General features: G+C 32.9%; 1 protein-coding gene across 3 annotated transcripts in view; it reads right to left on the reverse strand.

Moving 5' to 3' along the window:
• Positions 1-652: 652 nt before the first annotated feature.
• LOC148622985 (uncharacterized) overlaps positions 653-21,442 on the reverse strand; it is a 31,099-nt gene continuing 10,309 nt past the window's right edge. For 2 of the 3 annotated variants that reach the window (XM_088573395.1, XM_088573396.1), the window contains exons 6-13: positions 9,168-10,341; positions 8,643-8,803; positions 7,847-7,948; positions 7,241-7,385; positions 5,925-6,004; positions 3,651-3,781; positions 2,903-3,002; positions 653-888 (exon numbers count right to left, since the gene is read on the reverse strand). In XM_088573395.1, the coding sequence (XP_088429521.1) occupies positions 664-888; positions 2,903-3,002; positions 3,651-3,781; positions 5,925-6,004; positions 7,241-7,385; positions 7,847-7,948; positions 8,643-8,803; positions 9,168-10,341 (2,118 nt within the window). In that variant the 3' untranslated portion in view covers positions 653-663. The remainder of the gene's footprint in view (positions 889-2,902; positions 3,003-3,650; positions 3,782-5,924; positions 6,005-7,240; positions 7,386-7,846; positions 7,949-8,642; positions 8,804-9,167; positions 10,342-21,442) is intronic. The other variant, XM_088573397.1, reaches the window with a different exon arrangement.

The raw sequence follows: 21,442 nt of genomic DNA on the forward strand, positions 1-21,442 counted from the left end.
CCGCCCGTAGTTAAATAATCATAAAAATATCATAAAATTTATTTCGCTAAAGACTAGTCACAGCTGCAAAACAAAGTTTTCGAGTACACAAACTGTTTCCACCTGGTATTGAAAAAATATTAATTTTATAATCATATTCCAATGCATCTGTCATCAGGGCTAGGAATCTAACCAGATTTCATTGAACACATTAAGATAAACAAAAGTAAACAGGCTTTAATAATCTAACAAGAAAACCAACAAAATAACAGCAGATATTTTATTGCATAACGTAAGGCATTAACTTATTTCATTTTAATTTTCAACACCGTCTTAGTATACCCGACGACCAATATTTTATTATGTAATGCAAGAACAAAAAAAATTATAATAAAAAAAAATATTAAGTACTGCAGATGATAAACAGATGATAAGATGGACGTGGACAGACCTTGCCCTTGCCCATTATCTAGGTAAACATTTTACACATGACCAGTTCTATTTAACTCGTATTCAGGGCAAAAACGCCAACAGTATTAAGGGCAAACGGGATGCTTACAATGAATTCAACCCCTACAACTGCCTATCCAGTTACTGTCACACAAAACAATTGCTTACAATGAATTCAACCCCTACAACTGCCCATCCAGTTACTGTCACACAAAACATAACACTAACTTAAAATTATTTATTTATTTCATCATCAGGTCTCTGGGTTTGACCCTGTACCCATATCAAAGGCTTAAATGATTGGTCTTTATTAGTATCTACAGTGGTTTGCATTCTCATTTGGGTCTGTAAGAAACGTCTCCGAGACTGGGCAACTCCAGCTCTATCTATTGACAATTCATTGGCTTTGCCAAATGCCCCTAGCCCAGCCTGTTGGTCAACACGTATATTGACATTTATCTGAAAAAGTGAATAGCTGTATCTAAATGTCAGTGATACACCATATGGCTGTGACCACAACCCAGCGCTACAAGAAGCAACTCATTTTAATTATGCTTCAAACATTAACTTTTGTTTGAGATTGCAGGTGATAAACATCAATTTGATGAATAAATTTGTGATCAAAAACATTTTTTAAAAAAAATCCTTGACAAAATGCAATTCATCATCAAATTAAATTTGCTTGGAAGTTGTTTTTCGTGAATACCACACAAAACATGCCATAATACTGATTTTTGCAAGTAATTAATTGAAACATCCTTTAAAACAAAATTCATCTGCTATGCAAAAAATATCAACATTGGTGGGAAAAACAGAAAACTATCGGCATAATAATGAAATCAATCTCATGTTTATAATATAAGTTTTCTTGTAACAAGGCAAATTCTGGGGCAAATGTCTATAAAAGAAACAACATGAACCATTGTATTGTTTTTTTTTTCCAAAACGTAAAATGGGAAACACTAGCTAAAATCTGCTGGAAATGAATTCATATATTTTTTTATTTTTCAATAAGGGACATCAGGTATTACCAGGGGGGATTCAGGTGGGGGCGAGGGTGGGCGTGCACCCCCCTAAAATTTGCAAAGCATGGATTGTCAGGGGCAGATATAGGTGGTTTTAGGTTTAAACTTTAATTTCTTGCTAATTTTTACACAAAAGATATCTACATTGCACTCACTCTAGAAGAATATTTCAAAAATTTAACCTAAAAAAATTTCAACTGTGCACCCCCTAATCTAAAATTCTGGATTGGCCCCTGACAGCCTGTCATTTGTCTATGATGATAACCCTGTATCATAGCTATAAAGATTTGACATACATAATGCAGTCCTTACTACTTGAATTGCCTAGTTGGCATTTGATTTATATCAGGGTCAAAAGAGTCTGAGGAAGGAAGATAATTCAATAAACAATCTGCCATTTGACTCAAATATAACCACTCCAGTATAGTACACATGCTGATCAGTAGGGTGTAAAATTTAATGAGCCTAGTTACTTTAGTTTCTTGCAACACTTTTGCATATAGGACGTTTTCGGTATACAACATGATAGAATTACTCCATTGACAGAATTGGGAATGAAAGTAAAAAATTCTTTTGGTAAAAACAAAAAACAAAAATAAATAAATAAATAAATAAAATAAAATAAAAAATAAACAACCTGAAAACATTTCAGAAACATAACTAACATCCCTTGATTCAATTGAAGCAACATTCAACAATACCAGATTAGACCTACAGAAGTGAAAGTTTTTGTCTATTCCTATTTTTATAAAAATTCCTGAGAATTCAGTATGCAACAGCCAAGATAACACTTGCACTGAGATGTTAAACAAAAGGAGTAGCATGTGTATATAGTTTTATAGGAAATAAAATTGAAGGATTTGGTCCAAGGTGACTAGGTAAACAATACTTCATAGAGGAATATTACCTAATGAAGAATACTACAGGATGAAGTAGTTGGCAAATTCTGATGTGCTGTTGAAATGTGTTAAAAAATTGACTGTTTTTTCTGGCTATTTCACTGATTATGTCAGCATGGCTAAATTCATTCAAACACAAATCACTCTTTTCATACAAGTGTTGTTGAGAGCATATATAGTCAAGCTAAATGGTGCAAAATTTATCACAGTAAAATCAAATCTGCACCAGAATTTAAAATGAAAAACAATGCTTTTCAAAACCCATTGGCAGAAGAGCATTTTGTGTTTTAATCTATGATCAACAACCTTTTTTAATTTTGTTAATTTGGGCATTAAAGCATTACCATGTTTCAATAAATCTTCTTTCACCAATGGAATGCAATCTATCTTAATGCAATATTACGTAATATTGGACACCAGTTAAACATTAATACTGGAATCAGGGATTATGCCTACTTTTATAAGATAAAAATAAATTGATACATCAAAAGGCAAAGTAAATAATGGAGAATTAATTTTCATAATTTTATTGTTGCTGTAACAACTCACTGGTTCCTGAATTCCTGAATTATCTTTCCCTAAGCTCTCTCCTTCAGCCCAACCTAATTTCTTCAACATCTGGTGACCTTTGTTGTCATCTTGTATTTTCCTGTAATGTCAAATGTAAAGAATCATTTATGATTTCAGCAATACTGTTCAATTAAATTAATTTTTGGCCATTTCTTTGGACAAATTGGGAACGTTTCCTTAGGGGAAAAAAACCTCATTTCAGAGGTAATTTAAGGGTGAAGTCCATGATCCCAGGATGACAAATTTGTTACAGTAGAGAGGAGAAAGGATTTTGTGCATCTCATAAATCTAAATTTTTGAGATATATTGTTTCAAGTTACAATTTGGAATTTTACTGCTAAATTTGGGAAATTTGGAACATATTTCTCTAAAAGACAAGAGGGCCAAAATTTGGACCCAAAATAAGCATTGCAAAATCAGTGATTGAGATTTAAATATTGGGAAGCCTGGTCTAAGACTAGCTTTAATGAATGAAAGATTCTATTTTTAATACAAAAGCAAGAACACTAATATCTGATACGTTGGTTCTTCATATGCAATGCTTAAATAAAATAAAACCATCTCCTACAGAAATCAGAAGTCTACAGAGCTGATAGTAATGGCTGAAATAACACCTTATTCATAAGTTAACTAAATATCAAATCAATACAATCAGGCCATTTAAAAAAAAACTTTGGGTAACAGACCGATAGACAGATATACTGAGCAATAGTGATCAATCACTTACAGGTGGATAGAAGAAGACTGATCTGGTTCCTTCACAGGGCAATCACTACCAACTGTTTTACGTCTCTCTAAAGCTTTGTCTTTATAGGATGGATTATTGATAGCTCCCATATTATCTGTGTAACTCGAGTTCTAAAACATTACAATATATAAATCAGAAATGAGCATTTCAAATAAATTTTGTTTTTTCAGACTTTGGCATCCAAATCATACACTATCTCTAATGTATTAATAGTTGATTTTATAAATTGAATTTTTTACCCCTCATATTTCAGCAAATTTCAAAACTTCACAATATATACTGTTAAAAACTTTAAAATCATCTAAAAGAAAAAAATGTGAATGCAAACAATAATATCCAGCATGGTCCTTGCCAGTACCAGTTCAACATTTTCAGTATTTGCATTATAAAAGTGAAATGTTTCAGGAAGTTCAGGTAGTATTGACTCATATATATTCATATATTTATACAAAAATAAAAACACTACCTTACCTTTGGAAAAGATGTTACCGGGAACAGAATTTAGAAATTTTTTTTTAGGCCCAATTTGTTTTTGCCAATAGTTGCTTTTTTGATTTCCATAAAAAGTGTGACTGATGATTGTCAACACTTTCTGTCAAACATCTTTCAAAAAGGGCCTTGTGTATACAGAATAGCTGCAATTTTGAAGGTGTAACAGAAAATATCACAGTGAGTCTGTTAGGGCAGGGATCGAATTTTACTGGAAATACTCCCTAAATGCAAGTGGAATTTCAATTTAGTGAGTTGAAGCTACATCATGCCAGCAAAATTTAGTGAGTGTTTCTTTTATTGCCAAGTTTCACTTTTGAGAGTCAGGATCATTAGAACGCTTCATGCGAGGATTATTTCTCCTGCCTTAAAGCGTTTTACGGACCCAAGAAAATTAAACGACCTTGCAAGGTCAATATTTATTTATATATGCGGGCATGAGTCGACCAATAGGGTATGTAAGTCTCGTCACGTGACTCTGTGGTTTCGTAAGAATGGGTCCTAGTCTACCATTCAAATGTATGGAGATTCGCCTTTTACATAGCATTGAGTTCAATATTAAAAGCGAAGTATCATTTTTGGGTAAAAATACTGATTAAAAATGACAATTATCAAGTTCTAAGAGATAAACATGTTTAGTACAGCATAAAATAGAAGATTTTGATTTGTGAAGCAGTGTTTGAATTTCCCGGAAGTACACACTAAAATGCATATCGGTCTTCGGATTTCAATACGTTCTACACCGGAAATCTCGGAAGGGAAACTGAAACTAGAATGAGACTTACAAACCCTATTACGACTTTTTTTAGTAACGTAAACAAACGTTAACAGTCAGGAGTAGACAACACAAGCCAGCCGGACAATAATAACGTTTGCATTAATGAAGCTTCTTTGAAGACCGTTAAAAAATGGGAGAAGGAATTTCAAATCCCAATCGCCTACAAACAGAGTCGGACTGGAGACGTTGTCACTAAAAGCTGGTGCGAGATCTGTACTAAACACTTGACAGACAGGTCGTCATCGGTAGGTACAAAAAGTTTATTTGACATAAATTATACGATAAATACATGTAAATGGAGACAACACTCGCTAAAATTTGCTGGTAAATTTTCCAGTAAAATTAAATCCCTGCAGAAAATACAGATGATAGTCCACTTTATATATTTGATTTATTGAGAATTGACATGAGTGGGAAGGCACTGGACAATTTTGAGCCAAGGCCATTTGTTACACACTGGTGGTATAATGGACAGAAAACAAAGAGGCCAAATACTGTACCTTATGGCCCTAACCAATAGTCGTATGTTGTATTTTAGCTCTTTAAATTGTTTAATTACATATTAAAAAATTTAGCAAGCGAAAATTTATTTTAGCAAATAGAAAAAAAATCAGAACTTGCTTTTTTTAGCAAGTGATAAAAAATGGGAAAATCGATCCCTGAAGGGTGAGATGTGATGCTCTGTCGAGATGCTCAAAACTTATGTTATCTGTTTATCAGTGACATCACACATTTGACATAACAGTGTCATTAGAAAATGCTGATATTTTTAAGTATAACTACAGTGGCCTACAATAGAAATTATCAGGCATTTATAACAATAAAAAAAACATAAAGTTGCAAATAAACCCTGAATGATATCTAAAACGTAATATTTTTCAAGTTGTGTTGGTTTTAACATTGACTACCAGAACAGTTTTATAATGGGTTATTGGGACAGACAAGGCAATCAACAACCACCTTCACATTTTCTTATCTATACTTACAGCTAAGCCATATTTCTTCTTGATGTTCCTTAGCTGTTGTTTTCTGTCAGACTTAATATCTTTTGTACTAACACTTGCAGCTGTAAAATTATCAAAGCAAAGAAGTTATAAATCATTAAGGTGTAGTACAAGTGAGAAAGAGAAAGTTTACAACTGTTGAATATAAAATTACTGTATAAAGATAAAAAACATGTGTTTACAATATTAAAATAAAACCCACAAGGTCAATGTCTGATTGATTCAGCTTCACTTTAAAGAAGTTTTTTTAATTCAGTTAAATAAAGAAATATGGATGAACAACATGCTTTATTCATATATAAAAATAATGACCAATCCTAGTCTTTATCCTAGGCAGAAAAGAAGTTTTTTAATTAAATTTCTTAATGAATTGATATGCATGATGTCATGTGCTTTCAATCAATATTGATGATCTGCACCCAAGTTGACAGATTAAATACTATTCTTCTATGTGTCAAACTAAAGGGATGATTTACAAGGTCTACAAACAAAGCAGAAATTGGCAAAATCAGAAGTAAATATACAGTAAAAAAAGAATCGTAAAGGTAAAATCCAGATTTGAAATAGTGGAAAAACATTATTCCTGAAATTGATTCATAATACAGTTGTTTACCAAGTATAAAACGATCTGACTTTAATTTGCCTTAAAAAGACCCAAGGGGAAGGGAGTCACTATACACTGGTTTCATAATGGATAGCTTTTTAAAAGATCAAACACTCCAACTTATAAGAGAAATTTTTGCTGTGTCTAATTTTAGCATTTTTGTTGCTACCGTGCACAAATCAAAAATTAGATACATGTGACAAAAACCTGATATATGTTATACCAAAAACCAAAATAAAAACCAGGAAGCAAGTTTTCAATGAGAACAATTCCCTCAAGAACCATCCTTACCAGTTCTTGTGGAAGTAATTTTATTCTAAAGTGTACATTTTTATGGATTCCAAGATTATATTTGATGATGGGTTTCTGATTTCATGGAATTCACAATCAATAATTCTTATACAGTAGCATTAACCTGTGACCTGCATGTCCAAAGACAAGCAATATGAAAAATTTACTTCAAATATCACACTGGAAAACATGACCTAGGTCCCACAGAGAGTAGAAATCAGATCGTTATCAAAATACATCCCACCTAAAAAAGACTTGACCATTAAAATATTCCATGGGCACATGATATGACCACTAGGGTTTAATTTTGAATAACTGATTAAACACTATTTTCAAGCTTGAAATAGCTCCGAGTATGGACTAAGATAAAATATTCGTAAGAGATTTGAATAATAGTTCTGACCTGAGTTGTTTTTCTGTATGAGTAGTCCTGGTTCACATAAATCACATGTATCCGTACCTGGATGGACATGTAGATTGAACCTTGTACAACTAATCTGTAGTATATCTCCATGCTTCAGTGGTTTCCACTCGCTTACCTTTTTACTCTGTTGCAAAACATACATTGTATAAAAGTATTCTTTTTCTATCTGAACCAAACAAATAAGAAAATGTTTACACAATTATAGTATACAAAATGCATTGATATTCTAAGATCTAAGGAGAAAATTATTTTTGTACCACTTCATGTCATTTAAATCATTACTTCATAAGTTCACAGACAACACACATAATGAATTTGATTTTAACGTGTCAAATTTTATTTCCTTTCATGGTAAAAGGGGTACATTTGTATATACCACTTCCCAGCCCTGTTGTTCAGTGAAAATTTTACCTTATCCACTGAACAGATTTATTGGCATTTTTTTTGTTTAAAAGATGACTAAACCAACAAAATATGTTAACAATTTATTACAACATTGACTTGTTAAAATGATGCCTTAAATACATTATGTTGTAACAAAGGAAAAGAGATAAATTAAAATACTGCACACAATTTTAAGAATACCTCTGAAATTCTTTCCTCGTTGATGTAGGTGCCATTTTGGCTGCCCTTGTCCTGCAGAGTGTAGATATGTTGCTTTGGATCATATTTAATTTCAGCATGCACCTAATGATACATCAATTAACACTCAATGTAGTCTGAGCTTGACAAGAAAGTCAGGTAAGTTATCGTCGGTATCTGATAATTGGTTATCAGTAACCTGTTTTATTGTTAATCTATCAGTTACACTTCATGTGGGTTATAAAATGTTTATTTGCAACTTCATCCAATCAAGTTCCATTCAAAATTCCATTTCTGTCCCTTATCCTCATGACACAAATCTAATATCTGCTATAATCACTATGAGTGACCCCACAACTTGAACCTCCCAATTTTGAAACTAGATGTATAATAGGTAAGCTTTCAATAGTACTAAACCTGTAAAAACTTTAACATATTATCTCCCTTTGCAAGCATGTAACACAAAGCAAACCTTTTGTGTAAAGTTCCCTTACCATAAAAGAGTCAGGCAGATAGTGCTAAAGCTGACTTACAAGCATCTACACTTTATCAATTTTGAAGAAGTCGTAATTACAACACAAGAATACATTGTTACATTACTAAATATGGTGCAGAAATAATCAAGTGTTTGGCAAAAGGCAGCAATAAATAGGTGAATGTATGAATAGCCTAAAAATATGAAACTAGTTAGTTAAAAAAGTTTTTTTAAGTTGTTATTTTGGGTTACTGCAAATGTACACATGTTCAAACAAGTTTGAAATTCAGTGTAAATTGGTGAAGTATTCTTTATTTCACTTACCTTACTAACATTAATATCAGGAATAGGTATGACAAGATCAGATCTCGGTTCCCTCCCAATTAACCCCCCTTTGATCGTTGCTATGAATAACATTCCTTCATCTAAAATGTCAGAAAATGACACAATAGCTCTTATACATGGTGCATTCTTCATTGTTGATTCTATAGGAAAAAAGTAGAAATAAATTACATTTTTAATTACAAATCATACTCAACTTCAGCTTCATGACAATTTTAATCAGTACATGTAATATAGTTACAATGAACAAATTAACAAACTGGACAAGTTATAAATTGAATAGGAAAATATTTAGCTTTGAACTGTTAAATGTCCATTGAAAATATCTTAGTCAATGTACAAACAGCTGTTTTGAAAAAGATGCTTAACATAATCATGTTACATATTTAGTTCATGTGTGTAAGCCACTCTCTCCTACAGAAACAGTGTATGTTCTTAATGCAAATGTCAGAAACTCATATGGCAATTTAAATATTTTCATAAACTTTGACAACACTGAGACTACACCTATTCTGTTAGATTGACCTTCAGATGCTGCAGTTGGCTGTCGAACAATTTCTACCCAGGTTGACTGAGATTTACTGTGTGATGATGATGATGATGATGATGATGATGATGATGATGATGAAGAATTCGAAAACGAGGATGAAGATGAAGACTCTAATTCTCCTGGTTCAAGACCAGGGACAGTTTGCATGATTTCTGTTTGCTGAGGTAGATTTTCATCATCGGAATCACTGTCTAATTCAATCATAATTTTTTCTTCCTCTTTTTCAATTATCATAATATCATCATCATCACTGTAAATGTCCCCATCTTTGACAGGAATTTTAATGATCTTTTCTGTACTCTGTTCCCCATTGCCTTTAACACCAAGCATCTCTATTGTTTCTTCAATATTTTTTTTCTCTGTACTTTCAGTATCTTTTTTCCCGCCACCATCATTACATGAATCTTGTTTATGGGATGTATCATTTTCATCATCTGTGTCTTCATTATTTAATTGAGCACAAATCTCCAAAATTTCATCACTATTAACAATACCTACTTTGTTAAAATTAATAGTTCCATCCTCAGCAAACATGTCTATTTTAGTTTCATCCATGTTGGAGCGATTGTCTTTTTCACTTCCGACAACAGTTTTGTTTGAGTTAGTATAAGAAATTTTAGCACCAACTGAAAATTTATTGCTACCACTTACAGATTCTAGTTTTTCATCATTTGAAGTATTTAGGGATTCATTATCAACATTGTCACCACGTGAAATAACCTTTTGATTATTTTCAACAATATCAGAAATGTTCTTTGCATTTTCAGTGTCTGATTTATCATTATCAGTTTTCTGATCATCTTCTTTCTTTTTTAGAACAAGTTTAATCTTTTTTCCACTAGTTAGAACATCCCCTTTAGATTGGTCTTTGTTTATCACTACATCATCACAGATGTCCACACCAGTTTTCTCTGTAAGTAATTTGGGTTTTGAGTCATGTTTTAATTTTTCACTTTGTTTTAACTGTTTATAATTAACTTCTCCAATAATTGCTTCCTCTGTTTCTTTTTTCTTCTTTTTGTTGTCATCAGTTTTTGGGGATATTTTTCTTTTCTTCTTATCTTTCCTTTCATCACTACTGGAGTCAGAATGATGTCGCCTTTCCTTCTTTCTTTTCTTCTTTTTTCGATCCTGTGAATGAAAGTTAAGGAAAACATAAAATTCCAATATGAGTACCTGGTCTAACTGAGAGCTTGTTGAAGGCTGTCAACACTTCTTGATAGCTTTCACAGACCTACAAGAAAGAGGTAATAAAATACAGATTAAATGGTATGTATTGAATTTTATCACTGACTAACATACCATTAAAATTGATACTTATCATTATAAACTAAAAGACAGGTGTCCCTCAAACTGCATACCATCCCTAAAATTTATAGGATGAGTAAACACAAAGCCCCTAAACTCACTCACAATACTTATATTATACTGAAGTTCCACAAGTACCAGTTAAAACTGTAAATAAGTCCCATGAAGGGCTCCAGTGATTTTTGACAAAAACATTCAGACATACAGAATACTGACGTACAACAGAGCTGAAAGGTATACACATAATACAGACATTCTGCCTAACAGGAAGTTGATGCATTACCAAGCTTAAAGGCATACACACAATGCAAACTTTCAGACAAAAAAGGAAGTTGATGCACTTCCAAGCTGATAGGCATACAGGCAGTACAAACTTTCTGACAAAAAGGAAGTTGATGCACTTCCAAGCTTAAAGGCATACAGGTAGTACAAACTTTCAGACAAAAAGGAAGTTGATGCACTTCAAAGCTGAAAGGCATACAGGCAGTAAAACTCATTTTCGCACTAATTATCAAACTGTCCCATGGAATATGTCACAGAATTTTATGCTAAAACTTACACATGGTACACCCAATCACACTGAGGATGTATACTAATTCCAAATATTTCCCATGCTGGGCTAAAGAGTTTTAAATACATTTAATGAGGCATCAAATAAAACCAGGTTTAACCCTGCCATGTTGTGTTGTCTTTAATCCATGGACAAATGCTAAATTACATACCACCACATAGGAGCAACAGATCAAACTCAAAACAAACATTCTAGACTCAATAATACACCAATCATCACTATTTTTAAAATTTTTCAAGAAATATAACTCCCAATAATCAAAAAAAAATAAATAAATAAAAATAATTTCACCAATTCATATACATGCACTGAAAACAGATTAACTTTTTCTCTTTCAAAATATGATTAGCATTATATAGTGTTAAAATCAATTTGTCTGGTACTTTTTTTGTGCTTCTCAAAATTAGGGAAAGTAAGTATCTTGCAAAAATTGATAAGTTTACAGTAGTTTTTAGTGGAGTCCGAGTTGCTCATTTACTTTTGTTACTTTGTATGTATGATTTTAGTTACTTTATGTTCTTTGTTGTGTATGTCTGTTTTCCATGTCTGGTCTTTGTCCCTGGATTACATTCTTTTGATTACCGCTATAACCTTGGTTCCCTTGATTACTCTTTACAGTACTTAGTTTTGATCACCAAAACTCTATCTTCTATCATTATATAGCCTGGGTTCATTTGAAATTTTCATAGAATTTTATTTAAATGGAAGGACCTGTAGAACTGGATAAAAACATGTCAGAAGTATGAATTGTTCATAGAAGACATGGTGTCGGTTCCTTAACTCTCACAATTTTTTTTTCTATTCCAAGAAAGATAACTCCAATCTATTAAAAAATATTGGAAAGGTAAAATATAAAATTGCTGTATCTCAGATCGAACAGGAATTTAAACTTGATCTGTATTTAATGATAATAAATAACTGTATAAAGTTAGAAAAAGATCTTTTGATATCTCTTAAGGTATTACATGGAATCTGAATGAGGATGGATCAATGGACATTTAACTACAACACTTTAAGAGTGAACCACATAATTTTAAGAGTGAATCATATAGTACCTCTCTACTTGTGGAAGGGTTTAAAAATTTATAAAAATACTGAAGAAGTAACAAAACCTAAGAACAATCAAGAAGTTGAAATATGTCTTAGACCTAAAAGTTACACACACTACAACCCATCAAGCCCAAATTTTACACCAAGTTTTCAAGTCACTCCCATATTGGTTTCCAAGTTTTATGGGACCAAAATTTAAGAAACCAAATAAAAGCAACAAAAATTTTACAGCAGAAATGAAGTTAATCAGTGACTGCACCAAAAATATACATCTCATACAAAATTTCTATTTGTTCACATGAAGGTTTATCAAGATATGTTTTAATAAATAAAATATCAGACTTAGGTATACATGTATTTATGAACCAGGGTATGAATTTATCAGGCAAGTTTATGAAAATTCTACTTGCCCAAAATGAAATCTATGCTGTCCTGTAGTAAATGAATGTTGTGAAATGAATAAGATTTTATCCTCTCTGCAAGTATTACTTGTTTGAATTGTAGTTTAACTTGTCCTGGCAATAGGACAACCTTTAACTTCATAACCTGTGAACAACAATTCAACCCCCAATGACTTTAAAAATGAAAAAAGAAAAATATATACAACTAAAAAGGAGTACAAGTAACTACATACAACAGAATGATACCTGAGAAAGATTTTTTACAGCATACAAATTTTTATGTATCGTAATTGGTGAAGACAAAATTTCAAATACAGTGCCTTTATAATGTTTGTTTGTTTGTTTGCTGGGGTTTAACGTCCGAGCAGCAATATTTCAGCTATATTCAGACAATGAGCATGAAATGGATGATATAATGAACATGAAATGAAAAAAAAAAGGATGGGTCACAAGAATAATAGGGTCGACAAATTTTGATTGCCACTGGAAAAAGGGGGGATGGGTAAGATCAGGCAATTTAGCCTCCTGTGGCGGAGCCCAAAGGTTCCTACTCCTATCGAATACCACAGCAGGGTTCTTTAACGTGCGAGGAACGTGCCATCTTTCCCAACACGGTGCACCACTATGGTTTGCGGTCAGGTTTTCCGTATTATAGCCTGACAACCCCAGCATGTAACACGCCAGGGGTACCCCATTCCACCACCTGAGGCACACATCCCAGTTGCTCTGTGGGCAGAGCGCCTAGCCCCTGGCTAGGTTTCTGAGCACTATTTAGTTGCCTTATACGACAAGCTTAGCGCTGCTGCAGGCCTATTCTTTTAACACCCGGACCTGCACGGGGGCAGTGCCTTTATAAAAATGCTTTTAGAATTTAACCGTGAAAATCCTCACTCACAAACGAGTGGTCGCAGAAACTCTAATGAAGACAAACTATGAACAAAGCAAGTTCTCTTTATGACAAGATATGCCCTTATTCCAATAGATTTGTACTATAAGCTTCCTTTTTTTCAATGAAAAAACTTATTATGATCACATTTTATCAGGCAAGGGAGCTATTGTCATCACTATGTATTCCTCATTGCCCATAAACTTTTACTAACATCTCCTCCTCTGAAAATACTAGACAGATTGTAACCAACTTTTGCTTGAATTTTCCTTTGGGTATCTTTAACATTCCAATACATGTGTGTGGATTTTTTATCTGGTGAAAAACATGGCTGCTGTTACTTAAAAATAGACCATAGTGGTCAAATTACAGAATTTTGCAAATATATTTAACTCGAAAATAGTTGGGCAGTCCTTTCCTTCAAAATTCTCAACACCAAGCCCGAATAATAGAGGACAGTATAAGATTCAACTAGCCCAAAACAGGAAAAGTAGACATAATTTCACTATGGTGAGCACTGGGTTGGGTTTAACTTAAATTTGGCTGGAGTAAAATTGTTCAGCATGATGAGAGGGAACTATGCCAAAATTTTCAGAAAGATCCATTGACAGATGTTTGAATAATACGTCCTGAAATGGATTTTTTTTTCCAGAATTTTTCATTTCCAACTTTGAAAATCTTCATTTCTGAAACTACTGGATGGATTGAAACCAAACTTAACATGAATGTTCTGTAGGAGAACCTTAACACCCTGTGAGAGGAGATTTTTGCTATGTCTGCCTTTAGGTTACATACCATTAATTCAACCAATGAGCTTTTAGAACATATGCAAAAATAGTCCAACACTAATTTTAATGCACTTGTGTTTTGCAGGGAATTACATTTCCTTCATTTCTACATAAAATGGTCACTATAACTTACTGAATTAAATATTTTTTATGAGTTCAGCATGAAGACCCCTTTTGTGAAATAGAGGGGAATTCCCATTCTATTTTTATCTCACTGTCTTCTAGAAGTCAGTGTTGCACTGCAAGCTAGTAAACCTCACATAATATTTTCAGGACTATTAGTGTAAATATGCAGCTTTTAGGCAATATATAGTCTACTTCAGGTTAAACTTCAGGTAAAAGCTCCATAACACAGTGAACTTAGTGAAATTAGCATTGCAGCCTATGGGAAGTGGCATCAGTGGTTTGTAGCCATGACTAATAAACTGTTATACCAGAGATAAGTCTCCCCTGTTCAATATCGTTGATATAATGTTGTGTTTGTTACCATATATTAATTTTTTTGTTGCTTTCATATTTTGTATAATAATATGAAAGTATAAAATTATCATTTTTATGTTACCAATACAAAATGCACTAGCCTGCAAGGGTATATGCATAAAATCGGCATGAATTTGTGATGCAATGATGGTAATGCATATGTACACCAAATATCATTGACCTGGCATAAGGGTTTTGTGTTGAAATGAACTTATCAAAAAACATGTTAAGTTTGTGGATGCCACCAGAAAAGCAAAACCCAAGTCTCGCCTTCCATGACTTCCATTACAAGCAAGACAAAAATGGTATATAAGGTTCACAGTCAGACAGTAGTTTTTAGCATGATTTCTGTGGTCAAACTTTCGCTGTAATCTGTTCAGCCATGTTGTAGTTATTGCCTTTATTGATTTTTTCAATATTTTTAATATTTAATATCACTTAAAAACATCTTCTACTTCTATCAATAAAAGCTGGCACAATTGTTCCTTTGGGTGTCCTGCACAAAATGAATTTTTATCTGTGAAAAAACATGATTGCTGTTACTAAAGATAGAACATAAGGGTCAGACAGCAGTTCTTCTCATATATTTACCAAATTCTGACTTGGATAAGGTAAAAATGTTCCACAAATTTTCAAATTTTCATGCAGATCTGTTTAGGCATATTAGAGTCATTGCCTTTGTTTAATACAACATATTTTTACCATGTTGAAGTTATTGCCCTTTTACAACATATTATTAACATAAAGCAGCTATTGCCCTTTTACAACATATTTTTAAAGTTATTGCCTTCAAATATTTTCTCCTCAGAAATTACTGGACAGAATTTAATGAAAGTTGACATAGTTCTCCTTGAGGTATGAGCGCAAGGAATTTTTTGCCAAGAAAAAATACAGCAACTTTTACAAAAATGATAATGTGGTTTATCAAGCCAGGCAATGTGCCTAAATATCTGCAAAAAAATATCAAAGCATCAGCAGTAGGATAATGCAAACATGTAAAATTTTTATAAAATGGCCTAAATGTAAAAACATGATAAATAATTGAATTTTAATTAAGCCCCCTTTCCAATATCGAACAAGAGGCTCCAAAGAGCCTGAAGCGCTCACCTGGTTAAGTTTTGCCTTTAAAAGGCAATAACTTTAACAAGAAGTTGTCCAACAATTTTGACTCAAGAAGACTTTGGAAGGACTTAACATAATGATCATTTTAGCAATCGAAAGTTTTAGTTTTCAAAACATTGGCTGAAAACTGTAAAAAAAAACCTGTCATTTTTGCCCTTTCCAGGGCAATAATTCTTACAAGGAGTCATCTGACAACTTTTATCTCAGAAGACTTTTGTATTTCTAATAAGGATCATTTCAGCTACCAAAGAATTTGCCTAAACCTAATGGTTTTGGAGATATGTGTGAAAAACAACTGACTGACCCCTATGTTCTATTTTTAGTAATGGTGGCCACGTTTTTCGTCAAATCAAAAATCCCCATAAGAGTTTTATGCAAAATATCCCAAGGAACATTTATACCAAGTTTGGTTCCAATTGGTCGAATAGTGTCAGAGGAGAAGATTTTTGAAGGAAATTACATAAAAAAAAAGCAAAAAAAAAAAACACGTCAAAAATGGCATTAATTCCAACATGGCTTAATGGATCAAAATGAAAATATGACCAAGGGAAGATCTCGTCATGCTGAACACTTTCACCCTTATCAGAATTTGGCTAAACCTAACAGTTTTTGGGATAAATGTGAAAAACTACTGTCTGACTCCTATGTTCTATTTTTAGTAATGGCGGCCATGTTTTTTGACGGATAAAAAATCCCCACATCAATTCTATACAGGATACCCAACGGAACATTCATACCAAGTTTGGTTCCAATTGGTCATGTAGCGTCAGAGGAGAAGAGTTTTGAAAAATTGCTAATGATGATGACGGATGCCAAGTGATGGCTCCTAACAAGAGGCTCCCAGGAGCCTGAATCGTTCAACTGGTTAAATTTTGCCTTTCAAGGGCAATAAATTAAACAAGAAGTTGTCCAACAATTTTGACTCAAGAAAACTTTGATTGGACTTATCATTAGGATCACTTCAGTAAATGAAAGTCTAAATCTATCATAGTTTTCAAGACATGGGCTGAAAACTGTAAAAAAAAACCTGTCAATTTCCCCTGTCAAGGGCAATAACTCTTATAAGAAAGCATCTGACAAATTTTATGCCTGAAGACTTTTGTAGTCCAAAAAATACGGATCATTTCAGCTATTGAACGAATTTGGCTAAACCTAATGGTTTTGGAGATATATGCCAAAAACTACAGTCTGACCCCTATGTTCTATTTTTAGTAATAGTGGCCATGTTTTTCGACCGATCAAAAAGCCCCACTTCAATTCTATGCAGGATACCCCAAGGAACACTTATACCGAGTTTTGTTTCAATTGGTAAAATAGTGTCAGAGGAGAAGATTTTTGAAAGAAATAACATTAAAAGTAGCAAAAAACTTTGAAAAAGGGCAATAACTCCAACATAGCTTCATAGGTCTCACTAACCACTTCTAACGTTTCCATTACTTTACATGTTAAAAAAGTAATTTTCAAAGTCTCACTCTGAATTCCCAGGACAAATGACATCTTAAAGTTGCATACCGTTGCGAAGCTTGGAAAATAAGGCTTCCAAAATCATTATGCTCATGGTACGATGATTATAGAAATTCTCCACAAAAATTACTTGAATAAATAATACAGAAAATCCATATTTTTACCTGTTCTGCTAACTGACAGCATGGAGGCAAATTACTCACACATGTAAACAATATTCATACACTTTTGTAGTTAATTACACATATGATTTTAAAGTACACATTCTCAGCTTTATTTTGACTACTTTTAATCATAATACATACAAATAATGCACTTACAATGCATATGTCTAGGTTCAGTGTGTTTTTGGTACTACATAGGGGGGTGGCCATTTGACCTGTAAGTGGTTAGTGAGACCATAGATTGAAATGAAAATTTGACCACAGATAGATCCAGAATGGGCTAAACCTAAACGTGTGGTAGATATATGCAAAAAACTATTGTCTGACCCATATTTTCTATTTTTGGTAACAGTGGCCATGTGTTTTGACAGATAAAAAATCCCCATATCAGTTCTACGCAGGATACCCCAAACATTCATTCCAAGTTTGGTTCCAAATGGTCCAGTAGTGTCAGAGGAAAAAATTTTGAAAGAAATAACATTAAAAATAGCAAAAAATGTCAAAAAAGGCAATAACTCCAACGTGGCTGAACAGATTAAAATGAAATTTTGACCGCAGATAGATCTCATCATGCTGAACACTTTTACCCCTGTCAGAATTTGGCTGAACCTAATGAATAAAAAATCCCCACAAGAGTTCCATGCACGATACCCAAAGGAACATTTATACCAAGTTTGGTTCCAATTGGTCCAGTAGTGTCAGAGAAGAAGATTTTTGAAAGAAATAACATAAAAAATAGCAAAAAACGTTGAAAAAGGGCAATAACTCCAACATGGCTAAATAGATTAAAATGAAAATTTGACAGCAGATAGATCTCATCATGCTGAACACTTTTATCACATCAGAATTTGGCCAAACCTAATTGTTTTGGAGATATATGTGAAAACCTACTGTCTGACCCCTATGTTCTATTTTTAGTAACAGTGGCCATGTTTTTCGACGGATCAAAAATCCCCACCTCTGTTCTATGCAGGATACCCCAACGAACATTCAAGTAAAAAAGGGCAATAACTTCAACATGGTTTCATGGATTAAAACAAAATTTGACCTGAAGATCTCATCGTGCTGAACATTATTACCCTATGTCGGAATTTGGCTAAACCTAACAGTTTTGGAGATACATGTATATATGAAAAACTAATGTCTAACCCCTATGTTCTATTTTTAGTAAGGGTCACCATACTTTTCGACAGATCAAAAATCCCCACATCCCCCAGGAACATTCACACCAAGTTTAGTTCCAATTCGTCAAATAGTGTCAGAGGAGTAGATTTTTGAAAGAAATAACATTAACAAGGGGCTCCAAGGAGCATGAATCACTCACTCAAAGGCAATAACTCTAATAAGGAGCTTTCCAACAATTTTGACTCAATAAACACTTTGGTAGGACTTATCATAAGGGGTGGGGTTATAATTGGGCCAAGAAAAACAATACTCGTGTTTCCATTAACATGCTCTAACAAACTAGGTTAAGTAGGTAGGCATTTTTTTTCCTCAAAAGTTTTGACTTGTTTGTGTTGTAGACTTTAATAGTGCTTGTCAAAAAAGTACAAAGAGAAACAACAAACGTTAGGGTAAAAAATTAGGTTCATCAGAGTTGTTGGAAACATTTTTTTCATAACTTACAGTGTGGTATAGCTGTATTTTATTATTTTTTGTATTTGTTTGCAGTATAGTATTGTAAGTAGTCATGTATCCCTGTACATGATTTATTTGTGTGATTAGTATATAAATAAAAGTTGGTTTTATCAGTTTCAGTGCTTGAACCTGTAATTTTGCATTTTACTCCATGACAGTACTAGTATATTTTTCTTATTACTCAGATATTCTTACTCCATTCTTGTTTCTTATTAGTCAGTTCATCTTCTGGTGGGGGGGGGGGACTTTTTATCTGTGCAGTTGAGTATGTGAAGAAGCTATTTTGGTCTTGTTGGAATCTTATTTTTTAATCTAGATTTTATATCCTTCTGATTTATTTCTACTCATCTTGAGGTTTTTTTTCTAATTAACAATTAAGTATTTATAACAGTCAATCCTTTAATTCCTCAGAGAAAGTGATCTTTGTGGAGCAAGTTGGTGATTGAGTTTGAATGCTTTGTATGATTGATTTGAGAGTTACATAAATCTTATATAAACTTAACATTTAAATAATTTCCACTAAATAACTTTATCATAACAGTTAGATTTACATAAAATTGATTTATAACATCTAAACAATTTAAATGCATAATTCAATAGGGATCTAACATAATTTTAGTGGAATGTATGAGTGAGTGATACATCATTTACATCTTAATAAACCAGATATTGCTTAACTTAGTTGAAAATTTTAAATATAACGGGGATAACTATTTCCACTATATTTATCCAGCAGTAACGCATCTAATCAAAATGACCTGAATATTTACGATTATAAATATTGGTACTTCAGAATTATGAAATTTTGACGAACTGAAACTGAGGGTGATAGGAGACATATCTTAAATCATGTTTATTTACTATTACAGGGTATTTGTCATTGTTTTTCTATAATTCTGATGTTATATGATGATTAATAAACAAACAGAACCCTACCACCTGGGATTGTGTTTTATGGCAACTAAAGCACTATTACAAGATTCTATGAGAAACTTCAAATTTTTACTTCAATGAAAATTCTATTCCTACAGGACGAACTGAGGTTTTACTGATCCTTACTTTATGGGAGTAAAACATTCAATTAACTGACAGCTAGTTGTGTGAATGACAATTTGAATCTCTTCCCTTATAATTTTTACTTTTGAACATTCATTCCACCTGCATAACAGGCCATTGCCAACAATACGTTTACAACATGTACTTTAAAAAAAGAAATTTTTGTGGATTCTCTCAAGTGATCATATTTCCTGGCAACAATTTTCACTGTTTTAAAAAATGATATGCATTGAATAGTGTTAAAAATCAATTCACAGGCACTATTTTTCACAGTTTTCTGTCCACCATGAAAATGTTTACAGTTGGGTTGACTTATGTTTTTTTTCTGTAAACTTTAACAAGCAAATTTCAAATATCAATGAGATCTTTTATACAGTAACAGTTCTATTGCATTGGCTTAATTACAAGGGATATAAAGTAATCCGGCTTGGACCACTAAAAAACCTCTGCACAACCTCCCATATTCAGAGGTTCTAAGCTGAATATCAGTAATGGGTCAAGTCAGTCTACTGTTATGGTCTATTAAAGTAGATTGAAGTTATTTTTTTTTCATCTAGGCAAGTTTCATTTCAAATCATTAATTGCCTCCATCGATTACCAAGATTCTTTCCTAGAATGAATGTGAGCAAAGTTCACTAAAGGATACTTCCCCCCACCGAAATAAATATGGTAAAAACATAAAAAAGTATCCAGGAGCTAGACATTGCCCAAGTCTGAAATATTATCCCACTATAAGGCATACCAGTATAAAGCTTCTGTCAAATTATCAAATAGCTGTGATAAGTAGTAGCACAAAAAACTTTAAAAAAATTCTGTATTCTAACCATGTGGTCAAAAAATAAAAAGCATGGTCACACAGGAATTGATGTTGCTTGTTCAATGAAATGGCCTACCTATACAAAGTTTCTGTCAAAATACATACTTCAAAGTGGTAGTGATAAGTAGTTGCAGAGAAGACTATAACAAAAATATGTGGACAAACAAATGGACTTTGATCACCATGATCACTATATACATACCACTTCAAAGCAGAGGGTATAAAAATGAATATGCTGAAATATACCAGTCATTCTGAAGGCAAGCTATTAGAATGAAACCCCAGACATAAAGTTTTATCACAGGGAATAACCGTAAAAGGCTAAACTGAATTTGGTCTTATCAGTAGAACTCGATAAAAGACCCTTAAAGAAATCACATGCTGAATTTAAGCAGTGCTTTTAATGATCTGATAACAGTCGTTTTCAGTTTCAAAGACCAACAGTGAGTGTAAACAGTTTTGATATGCATGATTAAGGTGTATTACA

The sequence above is a fragment of the Perna viridis genome, chromosome 3, assembly GCF_037379345.1.
Source record: "Perna viridis isolate PV_CMFRI_1.1 ecotype Kerala chromosome 3, ASM3737934v1, whole genome shotgun sequence".
In the NCBI taxonomy this organism is placed as follows: domain Eukaryota; kingdom Metazoa; phylum Mollusca; class Bivalvia; order Mytilida; family Mytilidae; genus Perna; species Perna viridis.